General features: G+C 50.9%; 1 protein-coding gene across 9 annotated transcripts; it reads right to left on the bottom strand.

Annotated features, from left to right (window-relative positions):
• Nucleotides 1–233: 233 nt before the first annotated feature.
• Nucleotides 234–15,539, bottom strand: TIA1 (TIA1 cytotoxic granule associated RNA binding protein). 9 transcript variants are annotated; one of them, XM_050910188.1, is made up of 13 exons: nt 15,500–15,539; nt 10,697–10,793; nt 10,130–10,228; nt 9,533–9,587; nt 9,329–9,361; nt 7,954–8,041; nt 4,265–4,340; nt 3,703–3,811; nt 3,105–3,200; nt 2,928–3,012; nt 2,154–2,304; nt 1,455–1,594; nt 234–1,178 (listed from the first exon to the last, which is right to left on the bottom strand). In XM_050910188.1, exons 1-13 carry the CDS (start codon nt 15,523–15,525, stop codon nt 1,055–1,057), a joined length of 1,179 nt encoding a protein of 392 aa, XP_050766145.1. In that variant the 5' UTR covers nt 15,526–15,539; the 3' UTR covers nt 234–1,054. The 9 variants fall into 9 exon arrangements, with proteins under 9 accessions (XP_050766145.1, XP_050766146.1, XP_050766148.1 ...); XM_050910189.1 differs by having other exon boundaries at nt 2,181–2,304; XM_050910191.1 differs by lacking the exon at nt 9,329–9,361 and having other exon boundaries at nt 2,181–2,304; nt 10,691–10,793.
• Nucleotides 15,540–15,914: the final 375 nt, after the last annotated feature.

The raw sequence follows: 15,914 nt of genomic DNA, 5'->3' as shown, positions 1-15,914 counted from the left end.
ATGAAGATCTGAGGCATAACTCCCGTCGAAGGACCGGGCGTCCTCCCTTGAAATAAGGAAACGTACAAAGGCGGCGAACGGTTGTGCAAAATATTAATTTGCTAAAATATTTTACATAATCAGTACATGTAAATGTAGAAATCGGTAAAAAAAAAAAAAGCAACAACAAACCAACCAAAAAAACAAAACAAACAAACAAAAAAACCCCCCACCCCACCCCAAAACAACCCCCCGGCTGGTTCGTAGGAATTTTGTCACATTTTAGTAACAGGATTTTCGCCGTCCCAGGGTGGAAATCCTCGCTCACGAGCGGGGGCCGGGCGCCGTCCCGCCGGGCGTCCCCCTTTCCCCATCGTAAGGCGAAGACGACCCTGAAAAATAAAACGCTGAGATACAAAACCGATGTAAACTCATAATTTCTCGTCGACGAAACCCGGCGTAACAAAAGCGGAGAGACGGAGGCTTCGTTACAAGAGGCTCTTTTTAAAACAGGCGGCGCAAAGGCTGAAGACGCGGCGGCTTCAGGATTCACGCGCTTTTGGCTTCTCATTTTTTGTGGGTTTTTTTTCTGGTTTTTTTTTTGTTTTTTGTTTTTTTTTTTGCGTGTACAATGGTTTATAATACATTTTTTCGATCGTTCGGAACGCAAACCAGAACGGCACGCTACTTCCGAGGAAAGAAAAGAAAACCCAAAAGGTTGACAATTGTGCAATTTGCTGCCCCGATTTTCAGCGGCAGTAGTCCCTGCATTTGCTCTGTGTTTCAAAAACGTGGATCTTAAGAAACACATAAAGGAGGAAAAAGAAGGCAAAAGTCGGCAGACATCCAGCATCTCGTTTTGTGTGATTTCTGTTTTGTTTTTTCCTTTTTTTTTTTTTGTTTTTTTTTTTAAACAATGCGGATGACAATTTCATGATTAAAAATGCTTTTCTGTTTTGTTTTGTTTCTTTCTCTCTCTTAAATAAATACATCGTATCTGACGCTTGATCTGATAAATCTTGGCGGTCGACAGCGGCTCCAGCCCGCCGGTTCCGGAGTCCTCTCCTCCTCCTCCTCACGGCGTTTCGAAGCCCGCCACGCGGTATCCCGTTTGGTTGGTTATCACGCTCCCGTTCTGGCCCTGCGGCGGCTGCACGCCGTAGTTGGCGCCCATCCACGCCGCCGAAGACTGCGTCTGACTGTCGGCGGAGAGGAGAAGAGGGGAAAAAAAAAAACCATAAACCAGTTCGTTAGGCAAACGCGTCGGTAACGAGGGAGAACTTAACGCAGGACGGGGGTGCCCGAGCGGGTCGCTCTCGGCGCGGGGCCGTCCCCGGATCCGTACGCGCGTTCCCCACCCCAAGTTTCCAAGGAACGAAGGAGCGGAACGTCTCGGCAGCTTTCACGCCGCTACCGACGCCGATCGTCACCTCCCCCCGGGGGGAAAACCGGCCGCAAAAAGCTCAAATACTCACTTAAAGCCCTGCTGATTCCACGCTTGCCCGTACATCCCGTAGGCGGGGACCTGCCAGCCGTTGGGCACGTACTGGCCGATCTGGGCGTTGCCGTACCACTGGCCCCACTGCCCGTACGCCGGCGGGTAGCCGATCTGGTTCTGCAAGGGCAAACAGCCGGGCGTTAAGCGGGGCCTGAAAAAGCGGCGATTTCCGTCAATTCGCGAGACGCCCCGCCCGCCGAGTCCGTCTTTGAGGTGGGGGCTTACGAGTCCGCTCGCTAAAACGCCGCCGCAACGGCCACGCAGACGTTCAGTCGGGCACCCCCTTTTTGAGTCAGCGAGCGTCTCATTACCAGAGCGCCCCGTCATCCCCCACCCCCCCGATTAACAACGCCGCCGTCGTCCTCTCAAATATCCGCAGGGATCCAGGGAACAGGAGCGGCAGCTCCGGCCACCTTCGCCCCAGAGAAGACGCGCCACGGGCTGGACTGCATTTTGCGAGCTTTCTGCAGAATTTTACATCACGCGTTTTTACGTAACGAGAGTTCACGCCTTCCAAGGGATGCGAAAAGCTTCGATCGTGCTTCAGAGAAATACGCTCTGACGGAAGAAGCCGTAACGCAGGCGACGTGCGCTACGCCGCGGCTCTAACCGGCACGCACGCAGACTCTACAGCCACGTAACGGGTTTCTAGCGAAGACTAATTAGCAAAGCCCACCGCCGTTAGCAGAGGAGGAGTTCTGACCTGCTGGACCGGACTGATCATGTCTGGCGTCTCCTTGCCCCAGTAGCACTTCACGACGTGTCCTTCTATAGTCGTTCCGTTGACGGAAACGATGGCGTGCGCGGCACTCTCGTGAGAATTAAACCTGTCGAAATACAAACCGTGCCAACGTGAACAACTCCCTCGGCGAGCAACAGCCAGAAGTAATCCCCAGAGAGTCGCCGCTAGCTCAGCCCGGATTTGGGCTCTCTTCGAACAGCAGCCCGGCCGCAGAAAGTTTCCCCGGTCAGCCCCGCAGCGGGCGGCAGGGACGGCTAGGCCACCGTCGCCGCTCCCGTCTCGGTGTCGTAACCCTCCCTAAACAAACGGGAAAATTCAGCAGCAAGGAGAGCAGGTCAATCGACAATTAGTTTTTATTATCTGGAGCCTCGTCAAGAAAGAGATGAGGACGCTTCCGGAAAAGGCTCTAAAACTCGACCGTCTGCCTCAGTAACGCCACTGTGAAATGACACAGGAGGAACAGAGAGAGATCTCTTACGAGGAAGGGCGCCGCACCAGTTTAGACTGGGTTAAGGGGTTTTTCCTCCCCCTGCCGAGAGCGCTACAGGCCGTAACTCCCTCCTCGGATCAGGCTGCGGTCAGAGAGGGCTGCTGTAAAGCGTACCCTCCGGCCCCGCATACACCCACCCACGCTCCGCCGACACCGCAAGCATCCGAACCCTTAATTCTTATTAAATTCATCAACACGCAAACCGCACGACAGCCTACCGCACAAAGGAGTAGCCTTTATCCGGGAAGACTCGAATTTCCATGATCTGCCCGAAGGGAGAAAAGGTCTGGCGCATCAGCTGCTCTGAAGCGGGAAGAAACAAAGAGCGGCAAAATGAGGCGACTGCAGCGTTGTTCAGAGACGTTCAACGCGACGGGAGTTTGAAGGCACGCTACCTGTCAGTCCCGAAGTAACGCCTCCGCAGTACACGGTGCAGTTGCTCGGGCTGGACTGATTGACCACATCGTCGTAAGACAGTTGTTTGGCGTTGGCTTAAAGAGATTTTACAGAGCTTTTCAGTGGATCGGACACACCTTACGTAGAAATTCTAATGCCGGTCGGCACACGAGACGTCGCGCGCCGCCCGCAAACAGCTATCAAGTCGGCGCGATATACCGAATTTAAAACGTCTCCAATGGAAACGCTGTCTGTGACACGGTCCCGCTTCGTATCACAACAGAAAGCCTTAAAAGCGAGGGAGCAAAGTGAAAAAGCCAGAGCCGTCCCGGCTGGCTAGAGAGAAAGCAAGCTTCTAAGCCGAGCGTGCAGAGGCCAAAAGAATCCCCCTCCCGCCCCCCGTAGCGGTAATACAGCCGCCGTAGCCAAGGAAGCTGCTTTATTCAGGAGGTCTGAAACCCTTCGGGAGCGCCTTTGCCGTCAGGAGCCGCTTTCCCCCCCTCCCGCAATCTCCGAGGCTTGCGGCTCGCCCTTTTCTCTTCCTCCTTACGGGTGCGGCGGGAGGTTTGCAAAAACGCGGATAATCCGAGAACCTACATTCATATGTACTCTTTGGAGCCGGAGGTTTTCTTGTCGCCCAGTTCGTTCTGATTTGCCTTCCACCGAGCCACTGACCGCCCATCTGCTGAATCGCGTTCTCCGCATCCTGTCCACAAGAGAGGGAGAGAAGAAAACCCCACCGTCGGCGTCTCCTCCTCCTGCGACAGAGCCAAACGGATGACATCGCCGCGCACCCGCCCCGCCTGACATCTGCAGCGTGCCAAAAGAAACCCTGCTTCAAAAGAAGCGGACGTAGGCGGGACGAAGGACGCCGTTAGACCTCGCCGAGCGCGCCTAAGACCCTCTCGATATACACCGGACGTACCGTCGCTCCGTCACGTCTGCGCGTCGCTCAGTTTGGACGCCGCTTGCCCCGTGCTTTAGAAACGCTAAAGCAACAGTAAAGCGTTTCAACACACTGAGGGAAAAGCTTTCCCCTCGGCGGGCAGGGAAACCGAAGCCGGGCAGAGATGGGGACCGACAACACCCCTTCCCCGTAGCGGCCGCTGAAAATCGTCGTCCGCTTTTCGGGGGCGCTCGAGGCCGTGCCGCAGCTTACCCATTTATTGAAGAAGGAAACGAAGCCATATCCTTTAGATTTTCCCGTCGCCATGTCCTTAACCACACGCGCGTCTCTAAAAAGCAGAAACGAGAGCCAGTTCAGCGCCTTCGAGAGACGACCTTATCACAACGACAACTTGAGTCACGCGTACAGCTTTATTTCACGTTTCACCTTTACTAACGTCAACTGTTTATTGCACCAGCAACACAGTCAAAGCAAAAGGCTTCTTTTCTAAACAGAACTTTACTAATGCTTTGCCAGGTAGTAGCAAAATTAAACTTAAATGTGTAAACATGCAAATCAATAGCTTCTCTAACAAACGTTATGTACTTTACGACAGTTGGCTCCCGCTTCAAAATGCTTTTACAGACTGTTAAGACACAAAGCATGGTCAAAGCAGCTATTCAAAAGAATGACTTAAGGCACGTAGCTGACTAACGTTAGCTGAACGGCTCTCTTTAACCATGCAATTTTTAAACTCGCTATTTGCCAACACATTCTACCTACTCATTCAAAATATTAAATAGAAAAAATGAAAAAAGATAGGAATTAAAAGGCATACGTCGCCTGTTAACTGAATTCTTTAATTTTCTCGGGTCAATTCGTTACCCCCTTTTTGGACTGTGGGCAGCTGTAAATTTTGAGAGATTGACATTTTCAGAAATTATTGAAGAAAATAAAACACCGAAACATTCACGTCTTAAACTACATATTACACATCATTTAAACTGCATTTGTACAACAGCAATCATACAGGACTGATTGGAAACTACGAGATATAAAAAAGCAAAAAAAGAAAAAAAATAAATTTATAAAAGTAAATAAGAAAACTACAACGTTTGTCCACTGTGAACTGTAGCTTGTAGTTAGCCATGGCAATTCTGTCCATTCTTCAGAGACACTCTGCAAAATAACCAGAGCCCTATTATTTGAGATTGAGTTAAAAAGAGAACCCAGCTACAAGAGCTAAACCCCACTCGTGGAACGCCACTCTACGGTGTTTCTCAGGCAATTCGCGTACAAGTTAGCCGAGGGGCGAGATGCTCTCGCGTACAGGCCACCCTCTCCTCCCCTCCTTTGCCCCACACATACAGGCATTAAAAGAACAGAAACAACAACAGAAAACCAGTCAGAAAGTCATGCAACGTAACTTACGGCTGTATAAAATAACAGGGTTCAGAGAAACTAGCGTTAACATGTGCACAACATTTAGCATTCCAAGACTGGCGAGAAAAGTCACAGTGAAGAGAAGGTTCGTTACACTCGGGTTTTTTAAGCCTTACGGTAACCGCAAATGCTGCATCGTAAGCCTAATTCTGGCATACGTTAGCCCATAGCGCTGACACCGCCGCCGAAAGCCCGAGGAAAATACCTCTCCCAAAGCTGCAGCAGCAATGTTATTTCTTTCCTCTTTGCGAGACCCCCACCCCCCCCGTCCCCCCCGTCCCCCTTTTTGCTTTCCCCCTTCCTGGGTTAGGTCAGAATTTGGGTCCCATGTTACAAATTGCCTGAGAAGAGCCACTTTGGTAAGCGTAGATGGGTTTGCTCTGAAGAGCCTATAGAGGGAGGGGGGGAAAAACTCATCTCTACTTACCCTCAACCGAAAACTTTGAAAATAAAGACTTGAGAACAAGTGAAAACATGCGTACAGCAAGCATAAAAGGAAACCACAATAAAAGTGTGCTTTTACAGTGATTAAAAGATCCAGATGCAAAGAATTACCAAAATTTCTTATGCGCTAATCATGCAGTAGTTCAACCTCGGTGTCATAAAAAAAAAAAAAAAAAGCTCAGTTTAGCACCAACAAAGACAACGTTAAAAAAAAAAATTCAAAAAAAAAAAAAATCAGGAAATATTCCATTAGCACCACATTTCCAGAAACTAGTCACTGATGAAGAACAGGTAAACTAAGTAACTTCATTTGACCGCTTAAGAGACAGTAGCAGTATTTTTTCAGGTTAAATTTAAGCAAGCAGAAAATCGAGGTCCCTTCGGCTTTATTTAACCCCTCGGTTTTGGAACAAGAGTTCAAAAGAGTCGTTACGGGGACAATTTCTTAATCTACTGCTTTCGTGGGAGGACACGAACTGCGTTTCGTTTTGGGCAGTCAGTTTGAGCCAGGGCAAACCGCGAGTTTTCCACGTGTTAGCTCTACAGCTGTGCGCCGAGTACCCCAAAAGCAAGAGCATCGCTCCCCCTTCCCCGTCACCACCAGCAACGCAGCAACGGCTCTGCGTCCAAAAAGCTCTTCTAGAAAAGATGGGACAAGGGGCACGGCCCCGGAAATAGGGACCGTGGGCCGATGTTCACTGTGATTTTATACTCCCCCGGCTGACATTCAGGCGTTACTTTTTGCTCCGGGCTCAGGAGGGGTTTTGTGGGTTTTTTGGGGGGTGGCTTGTTAAAGGCGACCGTCCATCGAACCGTCACCTCAGAAACCCAGCGCTGACTCAGTTCGGGGAAACTCTCTGTCACAGCTCCACCGCAGTCCCACCAACGCGGCCGTCTATTACTGCCTCCCTTCCGCGCTCATTCCAGCAGTTCAGCTCTACTTTAGAGCCCCTCGTCCCTTCCATCCAGACCACTTTTGGCCAGAGGATAACTCGACTCTCCTTAGGAGTCCGACCCTCTGCATTTCCTGGATGACAATTGTACAAAAGATGCAGTCAAGCATTATAGTTGTCTGAAGCAAGTCACATTCAGATCACATATTTTTTTTTAAACCTTATCATAAGAGGAAATCAAGCTGGCATTACAAGAGGAATACACTGGACTCTGAGGGGGAAAAAAAAAAAACAAAAAACAAACTTACTTCAATTAAATGCTTCACTACACAACACTCCAAAGCCCTCTATGTTCTCTTACATCACCATCAAGAAACTTCAATGTCCAGTACAGACAACACTACAAGGAAAATTAATGGTTTACATTCGGAGGATGGAATGAACGAACCGCTCCTTACTCTGCTACACCCTGAATACAGCAAACTGGCAGGCGGAGACCCGCGAGCAGCGCTGCCCGTTTGTAACACGTTCGCTTGTTACACCATCGCTCTGCACCGCTGGGATGAGCGCAACTCCTTGACCCCAGATGCCCCGCGGTTCGGGCCGAGCCCTTCGGGTCAAGGGCTTACGCTGACCCAGCGCCAAACGCTTCGAGGCCGCTCTAGCTGCAGCCTCCGGGTGCCCCAACGAGCCTTGCGCGAAAAAAAAGGTTCATTTTGTGGGAAATGAGAATTTAAGTGCAAAAAACCACCGGCTACCGGTGGCCGGCACACCGCGGCTAACAAAAAACCCAAAGCCTCTCAAGACGCGAACGTGCCGACGGACTCGGTCACAAACGGTACAGCGTGACGTTGATCTGATGGCCGAGAGGGCCAGTGAAATGCAAACCCCAGGTTTTAGGAGTCAATTTTTTCCAGCGTTGCTTTGCCAAACGAGGCAAGGAGTATAAAACCAAAGCAAGTTGGATGCAACTTTTCTTGGACAGCAGAACAAACTACTGTAAAGGAATCGGGTTCCACATCCCTGCTTAACGCCCGACCGTTCAGACTCAAGTCGCTGTATGAACAGATGAATGTATATTCCTGCACTGCGACAACTCTCAGTTTTTACTTACTGAAACAAAAGGCTGCCTCCATTTAGGAGAGATAACTTTTAGTTTATTCGCCCTAAGAAATTACTTACGATATTCTTCCAAACGGCGCAAAAGCTGCTTTTATGTCTTCAGTTGTAATTTCTGGACTGAGGTCTCCGACAAAGACATGGAAATGGTCTTTTTGGGAAAAAGAGAGAAAAGGATTTTAACGTTTGAAGACGACCCCCGAACACGCGCGCGCACACGCACACAGAGGATAGCAATCTCATCGAGCACGGCTTTCCAGCTGTTATTAAAAACTACATGAAGACTAGAGTTTACTACGAAACAGAATTTACTGCTGTTCCTAACAGATCCTTCGCTTGGCAGCGCTACGACGTCAGTGGTTTTAAGGATACTACAGCGACACACGGCATTTACGTTTTGCATTTTACAAACCGCTTTTAAGACCAGTCAGCATTTACCGTACACCGTCCTAAACTATTTACTTAATGTGCCAAGACCACACGAAAACCTTTCTCTCCGTAGGCTCGTGTTCAGCTTCGACACGGCAGGAGATCGCTAGCTATTCCAAATCGGATCAGCTGAAACGCCTAGCAGTTTCAAGAAACGCAGGGCAACGCTCGTTCTAGAGCAGGCCGTATTTTGAACCTAGCCACAACGTCCGGGTTAACACCATCGGTCGTGAAGAACAAATCAAAAAAAACCCCCTTGCATTGCAACAGTTTGCTGTTCAAGCGTTTGAGCTCTCAAAAGCCAACAGTTTTGGTGGCCCAGCCAATACACCGTGTGAATCCCTGTGAATTCAATGTACGTGAAGCCCTGTGCAAGTGAACTAAGACTGAAGGCAACAGAATGGAAAGAGCAATCCCTTCGGTTTATATCAGAGCCATAAAAAACGCGCCCCAAAGAGAAACGAAAGTCCTGTATCTAAGGAGTTTTCCGCTCCAATCAAACAACGTGTCACATACCATCCGAGCAAGATACAGACTGATTTGTACCACAGCAGGTACGAAACTCTCGAGTCCGCTCGGACGCCGATCTAGTCTAGCCCCACTGGCCTGCAGCAATTCAAAGCTTGCCGAGAAAAGCGGCGCTCCGCAAGCTCGCCGTGAGCGGGGGGCGACGGAGCCCAATTTTGGAAAAAGCCCAGACGCTCCCAAGGAGCCTGTCCGCAGGAGCGCATACTGCAGCCTCACAGGGAGCCAACTACTCTGCCTCGATAGCAGGGGACAGGGGGGGTCGGGGCTTTTTTTTTAAATTGCACTCGTAACAAACAGCCGGAGATTAGCACCAGAACTAAACAGCGGACGCTAGGTCACTTTCTGATGCTACAGGGAAATGAAAGGGAAGTCTTTCCATAAAAAAAAAAATTCATAACAAACAAAAACCCCGTACATAGCTCCAGGTGGTTAGTGAACACCCTTGAGAGATTTCATTTTATGTTTAAGAAGATACAATTACCTTGTGAACGCTGTGTGTTGACAACGGTACTACCTGATGACAAAGATTAGATTTGTTCTTAAGTTTATTAACACAAACACATTAAATAATATCTTAGGATTACGATCAAAACATTAGTGCATATAATTGTACGATGCTTACTGTTTACGTTTAAAAACTACTTGTACAAATCAAACAGGTACTCAAAGCGTAAGCGACACTTACTGCTGGTATCTTTCTTCTGGCTGCTGGGGGTCGTCGCCCAGTTCACTTTGACCTCCTGCAAACGTTAGTCGCTCACGTTAGATCAAGCAGAACCCAACTAAGCTCAGATACCTCCACCGCTTCGTTCTGACGCTACAGGGGCACCAGACGTGCAAGTCTGGGGCGAAAGCTCGAGTTTAAGAAACGTGTCTCGGGAGAGGGTTCGTTCTTCCAAGCCGTGTTTCACTGGTTAAGAGCAAAGACGGGAAACAGACCCGGTCTGGGGATTCGGTTTGCTTGGGCGGGCTTTTTTGCAGGGGCGGGAGAGAGGGACGTCATCCTGATAAGGTCGGCAGAGTTAAAATACTGATTAGGCCCGCCGTCTCTGAGCCCTCCCGGTTCTACATCCCCGCCTCCCCCTGCATTCTCCCTACAACAGTCTGAACAGCTTTTCTTCTTAGTCGTGTCACGTTAAGACCTCCGTCCAAACGAAGCGTCTCACGCTTGCAGCGTATCCGCTTCGTCTCAAGCGATATTTCACCCGCGGATATTTCACCCGCACCACCTGAGATAGCCTGTTTTTCAACTCCAACTCACCCTGTAGACACGACAGCTTACCTTACCCATTATCTTCCGGCCATTCATAGCAGCCAGTGCTGCAGCCGCATGCCGGTGCTCATAGAACTCCACAAAACAGTACGGATCATTTCCAGCTGTCTGGTAAAAGAAACAAACAAAGGATTGCTGACACAAACCTCTTCAAACTGTACTCTCACTACTCTGCTCAGCTCCTGATTCATGACATCTCAAAGTCTCTAAACGGTAGGCTTTTTTACTCTACATGGAGACCACAGTCAATGCACTAACAGTGCTCCAGGAGGTTTCAGTTCCGCTTTAGAAAGGCAAAAGTATGGCAAAGAACTTTTCAAATCTCATCTACAACACCCACATACATTAACCTGTTCACTCCCTCTCGCAATATCCACCCATCCTTAAATTTAACATCAGATACGAGGCAGAAATGATGCCAAAAGTACATGACCGTGATCTCCAGCCTCGCTACACCCCTTTAAGGCGGTCATGCGTTAAAGGGAATTCTGAAACACGGAATTCTGAAACACGCGAGTACGGCCCAAAGCCACGAGCTACGAGAAACATGAAAATCATTAGGGTGAAGGCTCTTACATCCATTATCATTTTGCAGTTTTTGCATGGTCCTATCTGGCTGAACAGCTGGAGGATCAGAGCTTCGGTCACGTCTCTTGACAGGTTCCCCACGTATCTATAGGATCAAATACAGAGTTAGAAGCCATCCTCGTGCTCCAGTCTGCTCATCGGTAACGGAGCAAACGGGGCCCAAAGCTGTTCCCCCAACACCCAAGCGCCAGGTCAGGACGTCGAAATGAAGCGTGCGGCAGGATTATAACCTGACTCGTGGAGCAACGGGGCAGAAATCGGCTGCCGGTGGCAGCGGGCAGTAACAGCGCCTGTCCTCAGTCCCACCCGAGGTCTGCGTTTCTAAAATCGCACCCCGCTTCAAAGTTGAACGGAAACGCCAGATAGGGACAACTCGACCTATCAAATGGATTTCCACGTACAGAAACGGCAGTTCCGATAACCATACGCAGTCATCGTTCACCAAGCACCATTTCCCGAGCTGCCCGAGTAGCTCAGTCTGGTGTTTAGCAAGCACATTACACAATATTTAGTCAGTTCCTTTTAAAAAAGGACTCATCGTCTGAAAGCATCAGATCTGCCCCAAACAACCAAGGGCTCAAGTGTGGGCATTCCCCCGTCCTCCTCCATTCGAAAGGATCGGCCTCCTCAAGCGCAAACGGAACCCGAACCCCTGCTCCGATGTGGGATTTTGGCATTCTCAGCGCCAAAGATCATCCTTGACCCACAGGGTGGGGGGTTTTGTTGTTGTTGTTGTTGTTAAGCCCAAGTCACGGGATTTTTAAAAAAAGCACACAGAGAAACCTCAGCTCCAAAGGTGTGGCAGCACCTTTCCGCAAAGGAACGTTATGTGGCAAACCGCGGCCTCCGCGACCAGAACCCCAGCCAAATCGCGCTGCCGAGCCCACGTCAATAAATCAGCAATCCTCCCCGTCTCCGTGCAAGAGTTGCAAAGATGTTGTAAGAAAACAACAAGGCAGCAAAAACAGGGACTTCTCGCGCTCATTCTGTTGACACAAGGCTGCGAGCAGCCTTCCTGAAGAGATGGATGCACTCCAATATTTGGTTTAGCAGAGGAGAGAATGGGGGAACGAGACACGCAGCCTCTGTTTTTCTGTCAGAAAGGACCCGGCAAGCTACGTATTAATAATTTGAACAACTATTTTAGGCAGGAGTCAGAATCGTACTCCTTTTTAAAATTAACACCTGCTTCACCAGAATCACATCTTCACAGGCGTCCTCTCGCTCCACAAAGCGAGCAATTCCTGCACTTCTGACGAGGTTTCCTTAAACAGAGGAGGGTTTAGTGCACTTCATTAAGGCAATGAACTTTGTGCTCGGTAACACCAGGACGTTCTACCCCGCAGCAAGCTCGACCGAGAGTCATAACTAGCGAGACTTCTTTTTTTCTCTCTCTCTTTTTTTTAAATATTATCGCCATTTGGATAATGAATAAGCCGAGGCACGAAAGCGATGAGACTCTCGTGTGACCTTCTAGGTCTAAGTTTATTAACAGTTTATTTGTGACTGAAAGTTTCCTAGACAGGGTGTCTACACCCTGACCTTCGCACTCACGCTGGATTTTCACCCCGATAATCAGACAGGCATCTCCTGAAGCATTCCCTACCTTCACACTGGATTTAGCTGGAAAAAGCAGGATTTAGGTAAGCGATCTCCGACAGCCCCACGAATCTCTGCCTGGCCAGACCTTTCAAAACGCATCCTCAAAGGATCAATTGCAGCAACATGTATGTGTACATACACAGAGAGAGAGAGAGAGAGTACGTGTAATTGCATACTAGATGCTGACCTACTTGCTTCCGCACAAAGGTAAACCCAAAGCTCAGCTCCTCATGCACAGACATGGTCAAGACATCCCTTAACGGCCACGCAAGCGGTAACGACACACAGAACAAGAGCGTTCTGCAAAACACTATAAAAAGGAGGGGGAATCGTAAAGCACGTCGGTCACTCAGGAAAACAGCTTAACATCGTACAAATTCAGCAGCATTTTTCTCGTGTTATTGGTCAGCGTAACCTCATTACCCGTAGCTGCGTACATCTGCTGCCTGCTCTCTGCAGCCGGCAAGTCTGCAGAGGTTTCTCCAGTCCACTAGCTGACAAACTACATCAAAGTCCTGCGACGCCATCAGCCGTGCCAAGACGGAGGGGAAAAACACAGAGCTGTAACCCCCCCGAGCAACAATCCCCGTGTTATTTTCCCCGATGTACTCTCTCCACGCTACACTCCAGCTGTTGGACCATCCGAACCTTTCCACGGAGTTTTGCCGCAGCTCTGCTTCCGTATAGCTGGCACGCGGGCAGGGTCCGGCACAACCGGACCTCGTCCTGGACCAGTTATACAAGAAATAACCGAGTGCCGAGGTGACCCTGCCAGGTAGGGACAGCTAATACGGGAGGAGGAGATCTCTCCTGCGTGACGGTTCTGTCGTCTCCTGCACCTTTCCCATCCCTCTCCTTCCTGCTAATTGGATTCTCATTAATGAGTCGGTCGATGTTTCTTTGCAGATGAAGGACTGTACTATACAAGAAAAACTACGCAGACAACTCCATTTATTCATTGCACATTCATCAGTGTACGGCTTCTTGAAAAGTAACACCAACCTACTGGGTGTTAGCACTCCTGCATCTTTTTAGACACACAAAGTAAATTAGAAGTACACGTATTCCACAAGCGTCTACGTACTTATATGAAAAATACAAACAAGCGCTCTCTGTAAATTCAAAAACACCGTCTGCCTTGTAACTGCTCTTCAAATTTATAATCTCTGCTGTTGAAGAGTGGCTTTCAAGGAAGGTCACTGGCCACGTGAAAATGAGCTGCCTATCCAGGAAATCATTTACATAAGTAATACAGCTCCTAACGTACTTTGAAACGCCAAGGCTCTAACACCCCCCTTCAAAGAAACAGGTTACGTGGAAATGGCAAAAACAAGAAGTTACTTCCAACAACGTCTGGAATCTGTTCCAGGAAAACGACTTAAACGTGCTAAAGGAACTAAAGAAAAAGGCACACGGGTTGCAGACCACTTTGGTGGCCCCTCACGATGCAGCAAGACAACGCGACCGAGGAGGGAGCCCCGTAACCCACGTCCAGATGGGGTTTCTGTAGCACCACCTACAGAAATCCTCGAGCAAGCAAATATTTAACACACACTTCAGACCCGAGCGGGAAAGAGACTACTTTTAGTTGCTTTTTTCTTCCTTCAAGCTGCTCGTTCTAAATGCAATCTGTGAAATTCAGCTCGTGACAATCCTCCGTATGACTTGAGAAAGTCACTTGGCGCGATTCAGAGAAAGACCGTTCTCGGTACGTTGCTCAATACTCGGTCCTGCAGCTCAGAAAGTCGGCCGTGTTTTTGCAGTGAGCCGCACGTGCTCAAGGTCAGATAATTCATTCCCTCGAGCGTACGCTGCGTATGCCCGAGACCACGAGACTCCAGACAACCATTTAATTGGGATGGGGCAGGTGGGGGGGGGAGCAAAAAACCATTTTTCTAAATAAACACGCAAATATGCCAACAGGTCCGACCCATGTTTGCAGACGCCAAGAATAGTTGCAAAAATGCACGCACTAGAAAGACAACGGGATCGTATACACAGGGAGGCGGACCGAGCGTTCACCACTCCGGAAAGCCTGGACCAGAGGAGCTGACATAAGTCACGTAAGAGTCTTGTTTTCCTGCAGTCGCTCGACCAAGTCATTTATCACCCCACGGGGTAGGTACAGCCACTGTCCAAGGGCAAAACTTTCCCCTCACCTTGGAGAGATTCCCTCTCCCTCCTGTCTTCCCTCCCCTCAACTCCTGCACTGAAACAGAGATCAAAGCTTACGCAGCGGTGGAACAGAAAGACCGGAGTCTGTGATTTCCCTGATAGAGGGAAACCACTCCAGATAACGCCTGCCAGAGAAAAGGAGAGAAACGCACAAATAAGATGTGCACAGGAGCTCTCCTGTGCCTTTCAAACGCAGCCAGCTGCAGGAGCAACAGCCGACCCAAAGTCCAAATCCCTCTTGACAGCGGCGGGCGTCAGCTGCCTGAACACCGCCAGGAAAGTTGCTCGTAATTAAAGGAACCCCATTTATGATTTTAAGAAGGCGAGGAGCTGCCCTACAGCTACGATTAGTTTCCCGGGAAATAACAGGCTCGCAGCATGCTTTAAACACTTGGAGAAGCACCGATGTCATGGGAAACCCCCCCCCCCGTTTATTTCCATCAAGCTGTTGAACATGGCAGTGGGGCTCCAGCTGTTAGGCCAGGGCAGCCCCCCCCCAGCTCCCCGTGAGCTGACGGTGCTCACACAACCCAGAGATGGCAAAATTCAGCCAGATGCTCGCGAAAACCTACATGGAGCAAGTGCCGGGGGGGGGACGACACACACACATCTCCCCAGCCCCCGTCCCTCCAGATGTGAGCTGCAGAGGCCCGGGAGAAAGCCCCGGGCGGGGGGCAGAATGCCGGTGAACACCACTGGGAAACAACCCGGGGGACAGGAATAGCGGGGCAGGGGCGGAGGGGCCGGGGCCGGCCCCGGCCGGGCTCCCCCCTGCTCTGCCGGGGCCGGCCCGCCGTGAGGGGAGCCGGGGCCGGGTGCCCCGCAGCCCTGCGGCGGGCGGGAGCCGTCCCCCTTGGCACTGAAGGCGGCTGAAGGGCCGGGACAGCCGCCGCTGCCCGTCGCGGAGGCCCGATCGCGCCGCCCGGGCCTGAGGGACCGTGCGTGAGGGGAGCCCGGGCCGCCCCTCCCCGCGGAGCCGGGAACAATAGGCGGTCTCGCCCCCTCCCCACTCACAGGGTCTTGGGCATTTCATCCTCCATGGCGCCGCCGCCGCCGCCCCCGCCCGCCCCGGCTCTTCACGCCGAGCCGGCCCCCGCGGCCCCGTCAGCGCCTGGGCAGCCCGAGCGCCGCCGGCCCCCGCCGAGCCCGAGCGGCGGACAATAACCCCAATGGTCCTCGCAAGATGGCGGGTGGCGGGCGAAGGGGCCCGGCCGGCCGAGAGGGGGCGGTAACGCGCATGCGCCGCCGGGGCGGGGAGGGGGACACGACACGACGAGCCGCCTCCGGATGCGGCTTCCCGCCCGCCGGCGCTCCCGCGCATGCGCCCCGCCACTGACACTGCCACCCCCCCGGTAACCGGTAACGCTTCCCCCGGTGGCACCGGGGTACGGGCTTGGCGCTTCCTCACCCCCGCGGGGCGGGAAAATAA

Source organism: Gymnogyps californianus, chromosome 23 (assembly GCF_018139145.2).
Source record: "Gymnogyps californianus isolate 813 chromosome 23, ASM1813914v2, whole genome shotgun sequence".
NCBI lineage: Eukaryota > Metazoa > Chordata > Aves > Accipitriformes > Cathartidae > Gymnogyps > Gymnogyps californianus.
The sequence above is the reverse complement of the archived record's forward strand: the minus strand, read 5'-3'. Positions and strand labels throughout refer to the sequence as shown.